The sequence below is a fragment of the Mus caroli genome, unplaced genomic scaffold (genome assembly GCF_978045245.1).
Source record: "Mus caroli unplaced genomic scaffold, Mus_caroli_1 scaffold_17, whole genome shotgun sequence".
NCBI classification, from domain to species: Eukaryota; Metazoa; Chordata; class Mammalia; order Rodentia; family Muridae; genus Mus; species Mus caroli.
The window spans coordinates 35548043-35565379 of NW_028227272.1; the positions used below are offsets into that span (position 1 = coordinate 35548043).

The 17337-nt window shown below is 44.9% G+C and overlaps 1 protein-coding gene and 1 pseudogene across 1 annotated transcript in view; both read left to right on the plus strand.

Moving 5' to 3' along the window:
• Positions 1-19: 19 nt before the first annotated feature.
• Positions 20-718, plus strand: LOC115029591 (NADH dehydrogenase [ubiquinone] 1 beta subcomplex subunit 4 pseudogene; annotated as a pseudogene).
• Positions 719-6276: 5558 nt separating this feature from the next.
• The window catches only part of Cd80 (CD80 molecule), a 39681-nt gene continuing 28620 nt past the window's right edge, over positions 6277-17337 (plus strand). Inside the window, exon 1 of the mRNA XM_029470234.2 lies at positions 6277-6508. Coding sequence (XP_029326094.1) covers positions 6394-6508 — 115 coding nt within the window. The 5' untranslated portion in view covers positions 6277-6393. The remainder of the gene's footprint in view (positions 6509-17337) is intronic.

A 17337-nucleotide genomic window follows, 5' to 3' on the forward strand; every position in this document is an offset into this window, starting at 1 on the left:
CAAGCCTTGCGCATCAGCCCGGGAACCGCTCCGCGCTGCGTGTGGGCCGAGTGGAGTGGTGTCCGGCCAGCCCCGTGCCCGCCCTGCCAGGGTTCTGCCCTGCCAGGGTTCTGACCCGCGGACCGTTGGACTCCCAGAGCGGCTTGGGCTCACCGATTCTAACCCTAGTCCGTTCGGCTGTGGTTCTGCGTGCTCTCCACAGAAGGGTTTCAAACGGGAGCTTATAGGGGGAACTCTTAGGTTCTTTCCCCTAAATTATGACTCTGGATTCGTTAAAACCCTAAGGTGGCAATGGCGGTGTTGAGCCCAGATGTCAGGTTCCGAGTATAAACGTGCGCGGGTGAACACTCTCCCCCGTACCCTCGATCCAGCTCGGTACAGCATCGTCTCCAGAAAGGCACAAATCGGGCCTTGTGCTTAAATGGAATATCTGCTTCTATACAGTGACCCCGACGCACATCAAAGATCCTGCTTTGACTCCTTAGACTCCAAGATCAGAACATGTCTGCCCTAATTTCAGACCTACTCCCAAGAACTCACTTTTAGGAGCTATGCTGGGAACATCCCCTCTTCTATGTTTTCAAAACAGAAAGAAAGGAAAGACTTATCTGGGAAGGAAACTTGAACTGAACATTTAACATCTATTAATTTTGGCGTTGATGACTCTATTCTTGTATAAATAAATCTATTAATCACAAAAATAATAAAGGAGGTGTTCACGTGGAGTTTAGGGACATTTTATTAAGCAAAAATAAATTGATAAGTCATAGGAAAATTAATATATTCAATAAATGTGTGTGTGTTGCTTGGAAGGATAAGCATCAAATTGTAAATAATTAGAAGTGCCTCTCAGAAGAGGAACAAAAAGCTTTCTGAGTAAAGAGAGGAATGAAGGAAAATTAAATTTTGATTTATTTTTTGAGACTAGGCTGGTCTCAAACTCGTGACCCTCCTGCCTCTACCTTTAGAATGCTAGAATTTCAGTCTTACAACACCACACCTAGTTTATATCTTTTAGAATATTTTTTCTATATTATATCTAAAGGCATTTTAGAGAAAAAATAGAAACTAGATGTTACCCCTCTAGATTATACATATATCAGTCTTTATGGTATGCATATGATTTTAAAACAATGGGGTCATTTTTTAAATAGAATTTTAAAATTTTAAGAATTTTTCTTAAAAACTGGCTTTATCAACTACTAACGTGACTCCAAATGTCCACAAACGTTAACACTTCCACAGTAAGCTAACTTCTAGTTTGATATAATAAAAAGGACGAGGCCCTGGGGTCCAGCTGCTCTCTCACCAGATCGCGGTTAAAACTGTTTTAAAAGAGAAAAGATTCACTGAGGATCAGAAAACAGAACAGTTCAACACAGCTTTGACACTGCATAGACCCGAATGCCTTGAGTGCCGATGACACTGTAACACTATGAGTGTTACGACCGCTAAAGCTTAGGGACTGTGCACTAGCACCCACTGCACACTGACAGGAAGTAGTTCATATGCAGGGCGGGTTGGACTCTCTAACAGAGACTAACAGTGGAACCGCAGCAAGGGCCAAAGGAGAACAGAGCACAGGATAGACCAGAAAACTCCTCAGAATAAACGCAGAGAGCGTGGAAACTGGAAAGCCAGGGACAGAGACGTGGAAAGCCAAAAGCAGCTGGTATGTGGTCCATTCAGGAAGACTAAGATGATATCTGAGCAGCTAACTGTATGTCCTCTTGGCTGGACCACAGCACCCAGATTGTTCAAATCTTCCTCCAGATGGGAAGGTATTTTACATCCGAGATTAGCCTTTATATCAGTAAACACTAGGTACAGTGGATTATCCTCCATAATGTGGGCAGGCCTCATTGAATCACTTAAAGATCTTAAGAGAGAGGACTCCCCTCCTCCTGGAAAAAGAGAATTCTGCTAACTGACAGCCTTCGGGGTACAGAAGGAGACTCCACCTCGACACAATGGCAAAAGTAGAATGCACATGTCCTTAAAAATAGTTTACATCATCAGACAGCACCTCCATGGGAGTATTTGTTCAACTCACCCCATTCTAGTGAGAAAACCCAGACCAGTGAAGAGAGTTCCTTGGATTTTGTGTGATCTGGTTATGCAAAAAGAATCAGGCCTGGGGCCCAGAATTAGCCTTTCCATTCTCATACTGCCGCTTAGCAAAAAAAAAAAAAAAATCACAAAATGACTTGCAGCTAAACACTGGTTATGTTAAAGGCACATAGCCTGATTTTTATAATATTCTTTTCCTCCCCTTCCCCAGTAGAATTAAGCATCTTATAAATATAAAACTTGTAAAGAAAAATATCGGCATGGTGGTGGCACACACCTTTAATCCCAGCACTCGGGAGGCAAAGGCAGACGGATTTCTGAGTTCGAGGCCAGCCTGGTCTACAAAGTGAGTTCCAGGACAGCCAAGAATATACAGAGAAACCCTGTCTCAAAAAAAAAAAAAAAAAAAAAAAAAAAAGAAAAGAAAAGAAAAAAAAAGAAAAAGAAAAAAGAAGCAGGCAGTAAGGCAGTAATTGCAGTGAATAAACGGGTGGAGGGGAGGCTTTGTGACAGAGACACTTGATGAACTGACAACTGAATGTTAGGAAAAGCTAACCCTTCGAAGCAGAACAGAAAGACAGCAGGGGAAGTCCTTGTTGTTTGTCTCCACAGGCCAGGGCTTCCCAACCTTTGGTAGAGACCTGCCAGTACATTTTGAAATCTTCTCTGGTGACTTCCTTGCCAAGGGTTTCCGTTGCTGCATTCCCACTTTTGCTGGATTCCCCCACCAGACGGGCAGCCCTCCTGGCTCCCCAAACCCACTTCATTTCCCGAACTTGCAAAAGGCCTTCCATGCTCCAACCACAGAGACTCACTGAGGAACTTCACTGGCCACAGGGCTCTCACAGAGAACGCAGCCTTCAGGGGAGAACAAAAACAAGAACGGGGTGTTTTGTCAGGTGATTTTTCTTCTAAGGCCCCTGTGCCCCACAGCCTGCACTGATCAACCTGGACCCACCACTGTAAGTCTGCTCTCACTGCTGTCTCTAGAAGACTTCCGGACACACACTGCAGTAAAGAAAATTCTAGAAGGAGACATTCAGTTGCCTTGTCCTTCCAACCTGTTCCTCCTCCCTCAGAGGTGTCAGTCCCTTACACTCTGGGTCTTACTCTCCATCCTAAACTGCTCCCTGAAGGGAACCCCTGACGCTTCTTAGGGTGGGGTGCCTTTAAAGAACCAACAGGCCATCTGAGGAGCCATCAATGACCTGCCCCCAAAGAAATAAACATCTAAGGTTCTGTAGCAGTATGAACCCATTCCTCCCGCAGAGCCTTCCAGTGGCCAAATCCTTTCCCATATTCAAATGCTGGGGGTAAGAGGGAGCCGGGGAGGGAGGGAGCCGGCGGGGCGGGGGGGGGGGGGGGTGTCTATGCCTCCTCACAAGCTATGCTTAAAATACCGGGCTAGGACAGCAGACAAAGAGAGCATTCTGTGTAATTATATTGATATACAGTTCTAAATGTGCAAACACCTCAATAGAAGAAGAAGACAAGGAGAAGCAGGAGGCGGCAGCAGGGGGCAATTTTAGACCCCATGGAAATGCTAGTGGTGATATACAGGTGTTCACTATCTTAATTGGTGATGGCTTGTGTGTGTGTCCAACTGAGTATTTTAAAGGTATAGTTCTCTCTCTCTCTCTCTCTCTCTCTCTCTCTCGTTTGTTTGTTTGTTTGTTTGTTTGTTTTTCAAGACAAGGATTTTCTGTAGTTCTGACTGTCCCAGAATTCACTCTGTAGACCAGACTGGCTTCGAATTTAGAGATCTGCCTGCTTCTGCCTCTAGAGTGCTGGGATTAAAAATCACGTGTCACCATGTCTAGCTGTCTTTTGGTATACTTTAATCTCAGCAAAGCTATTAAAAGTAAATAATCATGTACGTGAAATTGAAAATTGTGTCCTCCCTAGATAAGGTACAGGGAAAATCCACTACTCATTCACGTCATGACATTTCTCTGTTGTTTTATGCGCAGAATTAAGTTTCCCTTTTAATCTGGAAACCATGACCTTTTGTTCAAGATCATCTTTATAATATGTTGTGAATACAAAATAAGAGGAAACTGTCTGGTTCACTTTTCAGGAAAAAATAGGCAATGAGGGAAAAAAGGGGTATTGAGACAGAGGGAGGAGGGAGGGAGGAAGGCAGGGAGGGAGGGAGGGGGAGGGTAGTAGATACTTCCTGGGTAAATAGCTAGTCTAAGCTACAAACACCGTGTTAAGTCTCTAACAGACTGTGCACTGTCCAGCTATTAAAGCCACGCTCTGGATAACCGCACTATCTGTGCCCCAAATCCTCCATCCCTGGACACTTCCATTTTCCACAATGAGCTACACTAGCTGTGGTCAGGTGAATGAAACAGACCCATCACTGTGATGGCTAGGAGCATACTCCTTGAGTATGGACAAGATGCAAATGGAGTTAGGGCGATGGAGTAAACAGAAAACACTCCCCACCAAATGCCCTACCACATACGAGCCAGCCAGGACAGCTTACACACCACTGTCCAGGCAGAGCTAGTGGCTGGCCCTCACGCTTCCTCTTCTTAGATACCCCAAAGTCTGAGTTTATTACATCCTTGGTGGCCAAATCACATGGGAGCTTCCTCCGAGGTCTTAGTAAAGGGAAGTTGGAAAGGGGAAATTCCTGCCCCCCTGCCGTTTTAGTAACCAGAGGCAGCAAGAAGAGATCACTTGTATATACATGGGCCCCATCTTTTGATTTTTAAGACAAAAGAAAAAGAATCTTCTTCAACAAGTAAGTAAATGCATTTGCTATTTATCATACTATGGGGCGCCTTAGAACACGCTATCTTCGGCCTTATCATATGCATTTTGTTTGTTTGTTTGTTTGTTAAAGACAGGGTCTCACGTATGCCAGGCTGGCCTCAAACTTTCAGTGTAACCCAGGATAATCTGGAACTCCTGGTTCCTCTGCTCCCACCTCTCCAGTGCCTAGACACTGTTTATACCATGCTGGGGAATTGAATTCAGAGCTCCCTGCATGTCAGCTAAGCATTCTACCGACTAAGCCCCATCTTCAGTCCCTAACTCCACAACTTCACGTCTTTTTAAACATACATACAATCATAACTTGCCCTCAGAGCAGTCTCCTGTGGTCTCTTATTCTCAAGGCTGCGGCATTCCAGCACTGTTAGAAAAACACCGTCAGGATTCTTTTGTGTTTCCTAGATGCAAACATTTTTTTGTAGGGCGAAGTTGAGGTTTTTCTAATCAAGAAAATGCCAGTAACAAGTCTCTTCAAGCTAACTGGTTGGTTAAGGGGTATCTCTCCAAAAGAGGAGAGCCACACCATCGGGCCAGTTGTAGGCATGATGTCATTCATTTTCTTTCTTTCTTTTTTCTTTTTCGAGACAGGGTTTCTCTGTATAGCTGTGGCTGTCCTAGAACTTACTTTGTGGACCAGGCTGGCCTCGAACTCAGAAATCTACCTGCCTCTGCCTCCTGAGTGCTGGGGCTTGAAGGTGTGTGCCACCACGCCCGGCTGGGATGTCATTCATTTTCATTTCTCAATTTTGATACTTTATGGAAGAAAAAAGAAAAGATAGATAAACCCCTTCATGTAATACTCCATAGTCTCAATAAGTGGTGTTTGTAACGTGTCTTCTCTTTCCTTCCCTTTTCCTGGTAGATTTCTCTGTTGATTGATGTCCCTGTAGGACTTACTGAGTTTAAGATTCTTGGTTTCCTGTTTTAAGATATAAAGAAACCATTTCCTAACTAAAACACCGCCTTGGACAAATATACTTTTGTCAGTCACTCTGTGTCCAGAATGGAATTTAAGCTTTCTTGGTCTGGCTGCTAGTGAAGGTTCTCTGCTTTTGGCTGTTGTATGTGAAATGGGGTTGGGTGGGAATCACCTCACTGTGTTCTAGTGTTAGTCACCCCACCCCCACGAGCAGAATCCTTTTACCCAGCTTTTTCACCCAGCTGTGGCCGGTGCGGTGGTGCTCGGAACAGGCCTGGACAAGTCACCTCCCCAGAGTTCTGGGGACCTTTGAGTTGCTCTCATGGCCACACCCTGATTGAGAACTCTCACTCTGTTGTCGTAAGAAAGAGCTACTGGGGAGTTTTTTACCTCACAGCCGGCGGCTCAACAGACTCTTACTAGTTTCTCTTTTTCAGGTTGTGAAACTCAACCTTCAAAGACACTCTGTTCCATTTCTGTGGACTAATAGGATCGTCTTTAGCATCTGCCGGGTGTATGCCACCCAGGCTTCTTTCTCTACGGCTCTGGTTCTTGATTTTTGTGTGAGCCTAGGAGGTGCCTAAGCTCCGTTGGCTCTAGATTCTTGGCTTTCCCCATCAATGCTATCCAAAGCATCTGAAGCTATGGCTCGCAGTTGTCAGTTGATGCAGGATACACCACTCAGGCTCATTCTTCTCTTTGTGCTGCTGATTCGTCTTTCACAAGTGTCTTCAGGTAAGGAAAGAACTTTCAGGAACTTGACTTAAGCTCACTGGGGTTTTGAGGAAGATGATGCTGTCTATGCCGTATCTCTCCATTCACTTTGTGACCCTCCCCTGTTCCCTTTGTGAGCTGGAGAGCCCTTCAGAGTATCCTCTGGAGTACTTCAAAGCTATGAAAGTTGTGGTTCGAAGAGGTTAAAGGATGCGTAGGGTCACACAGAAAGTTAGACAGCAACTTAAAGCAAGAACTTCAACTCTAACATAGAGGTGGGGACATTGCCATTTCAACAACACAAAAAACCCACGAGCAGCTGAGAGCTGTGGCCTCCTTCATCGATATTAGATGTTCATTTACATCTTGTTATGTGCCAACAGCGTTGGTCTGGGAGTCTGGTTTCCAAAGTGTGTTTCTATGATACAACTGAATTAATGTAACCGACCTCCTTTGGGGTGGGGTGGGGAATTGAGACGCTTCTTAGCATGAAATCTTTCTCTTAATATTTCTTCTTAAGCTTTGCTTTCTTCCTCTGGCAGCCAACACCCAAGATGTAGCACAAAAATTAGCCTTTAAGATATTTCTAACGGGGGCTGGAGAGATGGCTCAGCCGTTAAAGGCTAGGCTCACAACCAAAAATATAAGATATTTCTAACGGGCTGTATGTTTCATATGGTGTTCTTCAAAGAATATTTTGTTCTCGATGCATTTCTGCTTCTATGAAGGTGGTCTATACAGAAGCTAGGCTTCCAGGATTATTCAGAGGGCATGGGAGATCTGTGCAAGCCGTGCCTGTGTGTACTTGGACCACTATGTCCTGCATTACTATTTTTTTTTAAATGGGGTAGCTGACACAGGTAACTTTTTAAGGTCAGAAAACAAAAGATCTGGTTTCTAAGGAGTAGTGTATAAATTGGTTTCTCACAAACAAGGAGGAAGCCGGACTTCCGGAAACCGGACTGTCCGAGGCCCTGCTGTAAAGCAGCTCACCCAAAACCCTGCCCTGAATATGAAAAAGTGTGAGAGACAAGGAGAGGGCAGGGAGGAGGATAAAGGATGCATAGACCACTGGCTACAAGTAGTGGCAGTTTTAAATTTTCTGTTCCAAGTCGTGAAACTTAGTTGCAGAACCCAGAGTACCATGACTTAAGTCCTCATTCACACTTCAGGTTCTGGAAACAGTTAAATGTCCAATAATTACATAGTTACAAACTTTATCTGGAAATTAGGGGAGCACCCCCAAACTCAAGTCTTCAGGAGAAAGTATAGAAACCCAGAGACTGGGCTGGGAATGGATGGGTGGGTATTGTGGAAAACTTTCAAAAAGTTAGAGAAGAACTGGCAAAATTTAAACCAAGCAATTTAAAACAATTGCACCAGAAAAATTGGTCAGAATTAAGCCAAAGTGATACATTTTTAGCCATCAGGAAAGCACTGTGTGCTATGGCTATGCCCGGTTCTTTCTGCTCTGAGTCAAAAAATAAGTCTATGAACATCTTAGCTTTGCATGTCCACCCTATCTCAGAGGTTAGTTGAGCCTGAGATTCGTGTCCTCAAACAATTTTGCTTATGTGAGTCCTTCAGCTAACCCCTCAAGAAATAAAGAGGTCCTGATTACTGACACTAAGGATCTGAGAAAGGAGGGAGTAGGGGGGGGTGCAGGAGAAGACCTGACGGAGGCAGATGGCAATGGAGGATTCAGGGGTGGGGGAGGGTATCAAAGTGACAGGGTCTCATGTAGCCTAGGCTAGCTACCCTTACTCAATAGGTAACGAAGGATGACATTGAACTTTTGATCCTCCTGCCTCTACCTCCTAAATACTAGGATGCTAGACATCTACTACCATGCCCAGTTTGTGCAGTATTAGAGATCAAACCCAAGGGCTTCTTACATTCTGGGCAAGCACTTTGCCAGTTGGGCTACATTGAAGCTGTGTGGCTTGTTCTTTGTAAGCATTGAATTCAACAAATAGCAGGCAGTTTCTGGGTACAAAGATGTGTTTGTTGGTCCTGGGGATAAATTATGAGTCCTTTCCTTCATGTAATTCCTAGTCACTGGAAGGAAGAAGACAAGCAATCTCGTAACCATAGCATTAAATATGTGACCACTGCAGAGATGAGAACTTTGAAGAGAAGTTATTATTCAGACGTGCTATTTTCAGTGGCTGGATCACGACCAGAAGGGGCCAGGCCTGGGCTTTCAGGTCACCATTGGGAATCTGAATGTTACTCAGATTGTACTGGGGGAGGGTTGGGAGGGTTTTAGAGGGAGGTGGGGTTGGCACTATCTATACATTATACATATCTAACACCTGGGGGTTTCTTAAAAGACAGTCTCCAATACAGGGGATTTTTTTTTTTTTAGAGAAGTGAAATTATTTTGCATAATACTATAACGATGTATCTATTACTCATAGATGTTTCAAACAGATATAAAGCACACCTCCTAGAGGGAACGCTAAATCATGACTTTGGGAGATAATGATGTGTCAGAGGAGGTTCGTGGACTGTATGTAACAAATGTGTCACTGTGATATGGGTGGCTGCTGAGGAGATGAAGCTGGAAGTTGAGGACAGGATCGGTCTGTGGGAATCCGTCATGCTTGTCTGCCCAATTCTGCTGGGAACCTAAAACTGCCTCGACAAATACTTCTGAAATATTTTATGTTTCGGTTTTTTGGAGTCAGGGTCTCATTCTGTTGCCCAGGCTGGCCTAGAATTCAGTACGTAGCTCCGTCTTGCCTCAAACTCCCAACTCAGTTTCCAGAGTAGCAAGGCTTAGGTCTGTGAGCTACCTACCAGGTCCAGCTTTAAAGCTTTCATTTAGCAGCTGCTGCTTCTTAGATGGATTTGGAATGGGGCTTGAGCTTCGGCATCTCTAGGAAGCATGCAAGTGATGCTGAGGCTGGAGAACTGTACAGTCTCATTTGAGTATGAGGTCTGTATGCAAAGGACGGTTAAAGAAAAACAGGAAATGTGGAGTCAGATGTGTTAGCACGGGTCTGTACTCCCTGATACTCTGGAGGCTGAGCAGGAGGATCAAAGCATCAAGACTTCCTGGGATAGAAAGTGAACGCAAGGCTAACATGGACTATACCTTGAAATAAAAAGCATGGGCCGGAATATAGCCTGGTGGATAGAGTACTCGCCCAGCATATATGAGGTGCTCCGCTTCATCTCTAGTAAGGTATAAGGCACAAGCCTGTAATCTTAGCACGTTGGAGGTATAGACAGGAGAGAAATTTGGAGTCATTCTCTAGGGCATAGTGAGTTGGAGACCAACTTGAGTTACACGAGTTCTTGTCTTGGAAAAATCGGGGGAGGGCACTGAAGATATAGCCCAGTGATGGGTGCTTGAGGCTCTGTGTTCAATCCTCGGACTGAGAAACACACAAAAATCTTTTGAGTTGCCAAAGTGTGAGGAATGGCTTGTAGAGCAGCCACAGCCATTGTGCAAAAGTCTAACAGGAGGCTGTTTCTGGAGCCAAATGTATAGGGGGATGCGATGGTCCTGATGAAAGGAAGGTGTTGGGGGGAAGTGGATGGACTGAGGATGTACAATATGAAGCTGGTGAGGACTGGGCAGGTTTTGGTGAGGATGTGGGTGGCCTGTGGTGCCTGGGGTCAAGATCAAGTCAGGTGAAGTAAGATAGTACAGAACTGTTTTGGAGTTGGGTGGATGTACTACACCTTCAGTCCTGCTCTGGGACAGGAAGCCACACCCTAGTGGCATGGTCCTCTCTCTCCTATTACTCTCCAGCCATCTGTACCCAGAGCAAGTTGGCCTCTTCTTCTCAAGAGAGAACTCAGCCATATCCTCTCTGCCATCAGGTTTCAAACACGGTTTTCTGAGGTAGAAGCACATGACTGTATTCCAGAAAATGGTGGCTAGGAGCAACGAGCATAAATGGGCAGCCTTCCCCTCAGGGCTGGGATCCTTAAAGAATGGCTCAGCTCTAAGGCTCTAAGGCTTCCTGCAGAAGCCAGCCAATGATGTATTAGGGACTCTGGGGTAGAGAAAAAGCTAATGTCCTCAAAGTGTCACCAGTAACTTTTCACCCATTCACACACTGCTGTCCAAACAGGACTAGCCAACGTATCTCATGAGTTGTACCTTCTGGCATCATTACCCTGACAATAGTGGTCCGAATCTCTTAGCCTTCTTACGAACTTAGAATTTAAGAGAAAAAAAATTAAAGATCAGATTTCTATAGAATATAAGGGCTGTATGTAAAGTGGAGAGAAACCGGGGGACCAAGACTGAAATCTTCCAGCAGCTAGCATGCCAGCCCACATCTTCCCTGTGCTGCACCCTGCACAGGCCAAATACCAGGCCCACGGTATTCACTTAATGAGAAGCTTAGAAGTGCCCCATAATATCACCTCCATAGAAAAGACTGTGCCCAAACATCGGCAGTCCCCCATAAAGTACTAACCAGAGAGCTTCGCTCCCAAGACCAGATGAGACTGGGCACATTTGCTGTGGTAGGGCTGTAGACCCATGTATCAGCATTAATATCTCCAGGTCTTAGGAGGATGGGTGGTTCTCATGGCTTTTGTTGGTTTGGTTTGTCCTCTTTTACTCTTTCCAAATTTAGTTCAATTTTTTTTTTCTAGTCTGGCAAAATGCTTATTGAACAAGCACGTTTATGTGTCGCACATCACATCCTTTTGAGTTGTTTTGCTTTGCTTTCAGTGCTGAGAATCAAACTCAGGGTTTGGCAAGTGATCAACCACCTGGTTAAAAACCTCACCTGGTGGATTTGAGATGCTGTGCCCAGCTTGCTTCCTTTATTATGGTGATCCAGCACCAAGACCCTCGCCCAGGGGTTTGGCTGCCGAGGCAGCCTCTTCATCTGCTTCTGTAGTTAGACTCTAGAAAGGTACATCAGTCCTGTGTGGAGGGGAATGCGTGTGTGCGTGTGTGTGTGTGTGTGTGTGTGTGTGTGTGTGTGTGTGCCACATCTCACATGTGGAGTCCAAAGAAATTGGTTTTTTTCTCGATGGTGTAGGTCCTGGGATAGAATTCAGGTTATTAGGTTTAGCATCAATTGCCTTTACCCACTGAGACTTCTCACTTGGCTTTATTTTACTATTTTTATATCTTCTGATTATATTTTCCAATAATATCATAAAAATCAGCTTTTAATTTTATTTTCTTACTTTCATCTAAAACACTCTTTTCTGAAAAATATAAAAGCGTGCACATTGATAGCATTCTTTGGTTTAGGTATGAGGCTTTTTTTTTTTTTTTTTTTTGGTTTTTTGAGACAGGGTTTCTCTGTATAGCCCTGGCTGTCCTGGAACTCACTTTGTAGACCAGGCTGGCCTCGAACTCAGAAATCCACCTGCCTCTGCCTCCCGAGTGCTGGGATTAAAGGCATGCACCACCACGCCCGGCTTTTTTTTTTTTTTTTTTTTGAGACAGGGTCTCAGTATGTGTAGCTCTGGCTGACCCAGAACCCAATTTGCAGGATTTTCCCTGTCCAATTACATTAGGGCAGCAGGAGACCTGTGATTGGACAGGGAAAGGGAGGCAGATCTAAGAGTTGCAGATAAGGAGAGGAGAGTGTGCCAGAGAGGGAGAAGGCAAAATGGAGGCAGATATGAACCAGTGTGGCTTTAACCAGCCACAGGTAGCTATGCTATCATAAGGTTGGAATTATTGGGATAATGCTTTTATCATTATCCATTGGTTCAGAAATTATTGTATTGGCATCTTGTAAATTGTGACTTATTGATACATAAATCTGATTGGTTAATTATAAGCTTTAACAATTTTGATTCTACCAGGTAAATAGGTGTAGTGGTGGCAGACCATAGGTGGCTGACCAGGGGTGGATGGACATTACAGTAGTGAAGAGAACTCAGGAGCTCTGGTGCACCAGAGAGTGGGTAGAGACAGAGCCAGTGAGCCTGCAGTGGGGGAATGTGCCCGTTCTTTTTTTTTTTTTTTAAATATTTTCCACAACAAATAGTTAGACCCAGGTTGACCTCAAACTCATAGAGATCTACTTGCCTCTGCCTCCCAAGTGCCTGGGTTAAAGGCATGCACCACCATGGCTGGCTGATGGCACTCTTAAAAAGAAAGAAAAACCTACGAAGCCTCTAAGCTGCAAGCCAATCATAATACCACAAACAAACAAACAAACAAAAGCTTAAGTTATCTGAAAGGCTTTAAAACTCACCATTTTAAAGTGAACCACCGGGGCCTAGCAAACACAGAAGTGGATGCTCACAGTCAGCTATTGAATGGATCACAGGGCCCCCAATGGAGGAGCTAGAGAAAGTACCCAAGGAGCTAAAGGGATCTGCAACCCTATAGGTGGAACAACAATATGAACTAACCAGTACCCCGGAGCTCTTGACTCTGGCTGCATATGTATCAAAAGATAGCCTAATAGGCCATCACTTGAAAGAGAGGCCCATTGGACTTGCAAACTTTATATGCCCCAGTACAGGGGAACGCCAGGGCCAAAAAGGGGGAATGGGTGGGTAGGGGAGTGGGGGGGGGTGGGTATGGGGGACTTGTGGTATAGCATTGGAAATGTAAATGAGCTAAATACCTAATAAAAAATGGAAAAAAATAAAAATAAAAAATAAAAGTGAACCACCATTCATGGGCTTTCGTGTCCCATGCTGTTGATGGAGCCATAACTACTCTAGCTTCAGATTATTTTCATGCCCTCATACTTAGAACCATTCAGTTGCCATTCTTCCATGATATCCCGTCTCACCTCACTACTCTACTCCACTCTCTAGGACCATGCCCATTCTGGGCATTTCTTACAATGGAAGCATGCATCCTATGGTGTTGTGTGTCTGTCTGGCTTCTTTCTTTTAACATTGTTTACAGGGTTCATCTGTGTTGACGTATGTGTTGGAACATCATTTGTCTTCAGGGCTAATAATACAGTGCTGTAGTCTGAGTTCTTAAAAGATGTGTGGTTTGTAGGTCTGTTGGCTAGAGCGTCCTCTCCTAGGGGATAGTGGTTGGGAGTTGAGAAAGGAAGGAAGATGGCAAAGGAATCAGGAAGGCAGGGACTGGGGCTAACTGCTTAGTGTCCCCTGTTTGCCATCCAGACTCAACACTGTACACGAGTTCATTAAAAGTAAGCAGAGCTGCCTCCTGCTTCTGCCTATTTTCTCTCATAGCCTTGACTCTATCCAGCTGCTGACTAGAAGGGGCCAGATGTGCAGCCCAAGCCAACTGTGGGCCTTCCATTCAGAGCACGGGTCAGACAGTTTCTACAGTTCCATTCTGGGTGTGATTCAGCAGAGCAGCAAGCAGTACAAGGACAGAAGAGCCCTATCAAAAACCCACATTAGGCCGGGCGTGGTGGCGCACGCCTTTAATCCCAGCACTCGGGAGGCAGAGGCAGGTGGATTTCTGAGTTCGAGGCCAGCCTGGTCTACAAAGTGAGTTCCAGGACAGCCACAGAGAAGCCCTGTCTCGAAAAACAAAAACAAAAAACAAACAAACAAACAAAAAACCCGCATGCCCTAATGGAGCATGACCCTGGAGGCAAACACTTGCTGTGCAGCCCTAATGTCTCGCTTAAGCCTCATAGTCCATGGTGAAGGTCTAAGATCTGACCTCTACACCCGTGGCATGTATCCATCCACCCATTCACACACATACATAAATAATAAAATGAAAGTGAAAGTATGTGTTTTTTAAAAAAAAAAAATCATATACTGTCACAGTCAACAAAGATCCTTGCTTTCTTCCTAGGATTGCTGTGGCAGTTTTGTACAGTAGGAAAGATAGCACACATGAGCTACTGAAGTGAACCTGAGACCCAGGAGCATTCTCCAGTTCTTCAGGGTTATAGTTCTAACTCATGCTGATCCAAGGTCCTAATACTTAGCTGTGCATTCAGCAAGTATCCACTTCATATCTTCTAAGCTAGGCCCTGTTCTCAATACTGCAGATGTGGCAATGAACAAAACAGGCAAAGCTGCTCATATGGGCACACATGTCATTTATATATACAAGCATAGATAGGTAGGTAGGTAGGTAGGTACGTAGCTACGTAGGTACATAGATAGAGGGATAGATAGATAGATAGATAGATAGATAGATAGATAGATAGATCGAGATAGAGATATATAACCTTCCAGGTATAACCTGTATCTGCCAGAGCAAGACTGAATATAAAGCCAAGCATAGTAGCATAGACTTGTAATCACAGCATTCAGGAGCCTGAGGCAGAAAGATTACTCAGTTTAAGGCCAGATAAAGAAAGTGCTAGGATACACAGGGATAAATAACATATCTCATCTCAAAAAACAACAACAACAAAAAAAAACAAACCAAAACAAAACAAAAAACAAATCCAAGCCAAAAAGATTGAAGACAGACATATCAAGGACAGAGCTATGGAGTGGCTAGACAGATGAAGTTAGGAGGGGCTGTTTGACAAAGAGAGATAGAGAAGACATTTCTGAGTAGAGAACACCAGCCCAGACTGGTGTGAACCCTGGACCATGTGGATGGGCCTCTGAGGGAAATGTTGGCTTATCTCATATCCCAGGCATGATATGAGATGTGATGAGGAGAGTTAAGTACAGTCCTGTTTGAACACTCACTCTTGCTTTGTCTGGGGTGCTGGAGTGCCAAGTGGTATACCTGACCAACTCAGAGATCAATACATCTTCAGGCACTCGGCTCCCCTCCAGAGTCACCAACAGGCAAAAAGCCTGACCCGCCGTTTCTTCCATTTTTTTCCTCATTGCTCGGACATCAGAGTGGAAGCCTGGTTCATGTGGGAACTTCCCGGTCACACAGGAAAGTTCTGATTCCTCTTTTCGGTCTGGTTCTTCCTCAGCATCAGGGTGTGATGTGTGGGGGCTCAGACAGGAATGGAGAGCAACCCACTGGTGTGGCAGCATGACCTTTAGAGAAATCATCCATACTTCTCTCATTGTGACTGCGAGAAACCCCTCAGGAGCTGCCGTCGGAAGGAGACAGTTTTACTTTTGCTCATTGTTTTCTCTCTGGTATCATCGGATGCCAAAATCTGCCAGAAATGTTGCATTCTATGGGGATGGGAACAAGTAGGTCTGAGGAGGGGATACCCCCACTATTTGGGGCCCAAAGAAATGAGCTGTTTCATGTCACAATGTTCATCAGGCCCAAGCAAGACCAGAGTGCTACACAGCTGATAGGATCCCTCAGTGAGATTAAAGAAACCAGAGGGCAAGATTTGGGGCAGACAGGAGGACAGAAGACACCCCCTGCATCAGACTTGATGTCTCAGGATCCCCTCTATCTATGCCATTTAATTGAATTTACTTCCTCAGTGCTCTGGAATGGGTAGCTATCACACCCCTTTTACAGCTGAGCTGAGACTAGAATCTAAGTCAATAGGAGTACAAAGTCTAGCTCTGTTGGGTTTTTTTTTAAGATTTATTTATTTATTATATATAAGTATACTGTAGCTGTCTTCAGACACTCCAGAAGACAGAGTCAGATCTCGTTACAGATGGTTGTGAGCCACCATGTGGTTGCTGGGATTTGAACTCCAGACCTTCGGAAGAGCAGTCGGGTGCTCTTACCCACTGAGCCATCTCACCAGCCCTAGCTCTGTTTTTTTTAACCTCTTGTAGCTTTCCTGTATCCCTAAATGTGTCTAGGTCATAGCCTGATCTTTAGCTCTCAAAGCCCTCTTCAGACTCGTCTTTCTACTCCTGTCAGTTATGACCTGAGTAGGAACTTTGCTCTCAGCAAAGTTGCATAAAGTGTAGCCTGGGAGGGAGCTCAGCGGCCTCTGATTAGGAACACACAAATACTTTCCTGCATGGCTGGCCTGGTAGGAATGTGCCATTGCCCCAGATCTTGCTTTCCAGGAGCCGGAGGGCCGGGAAATGAGGCTGCACACATGAGTGTTCCCCAAGGGCATCTTTGTGACTCTCAGGGTACAAGGCAAGCTACAGGCAGATGAGAACACTGGCCAGGGGCTGAGACCTTGGGCCTTAGAGGGACGCTGCCTCTAAGCCACAGGCCAGAGGTCTGGTCAGATAAGGAATTTTGTGGTCTTGATACGTGCTAGGAGCTAATGAGTTGGGGTTTAGATATAAAATGTTGGTTTTCCTGGGGTATAGTGATGAGGAAACATGCCTGATTTGTTTTCTTTAATTTTTAATTTTATATGCACGGATCTTTGTATACACCTATATGATGTGTGTGCCTAGTACCCACAGAGGCCAGAAGATGCCAGGCCTCCCGGGGACTGGAGTCACAGTTGGTTATGAGCCACCTTGTGGTTGCTGGGAATTGGAGAGAACTCATCTGGAAGAGCAGCCATTGCTCTTAACCATCTCGGCAGCCCCGGGGACCAAGTTTTAAAACGGGCCCTACTTGGCAGATCCGAGCTGTAGGATCACTGCACGCACAGATGACAGACAGCTGAGAGAAAGACAGGATAGAGGGGCCATCAAGTAGCTAAGAGGGCAGACATAGCCCACAGATATAAGCAGCAGCCTTGTGAGTGGTTCCAGCCTGAAACCATGAGGTCAGCCCAAGCCTGGTTAGAAAGGACCTCTTTCTTTTCTATTTTGCTGGGTTTTTTTTTTGTTTGTTTGTTTGTTTAGTTTTGTTCATTAGAGACAAGGTCTTTTGTAGTGTAGGCTGGCCTCAAACTCTTTGTGTAGGCAAGGATAACTTTGAACTCCTGGTCCTTTCTTCTTCTATCTCCCAGGTGTTGGCATTACAGCCTCCTAGGACCCTTTCTTTTTATTGCTTATTTATTTGTATGCACACACATGGTACATGTGGAGAGGTCAAAGGGCAACTTGCAGGAGCTTGTTCTCTCCTTCCAAGGATGAAACTCAGGATGCCAGGT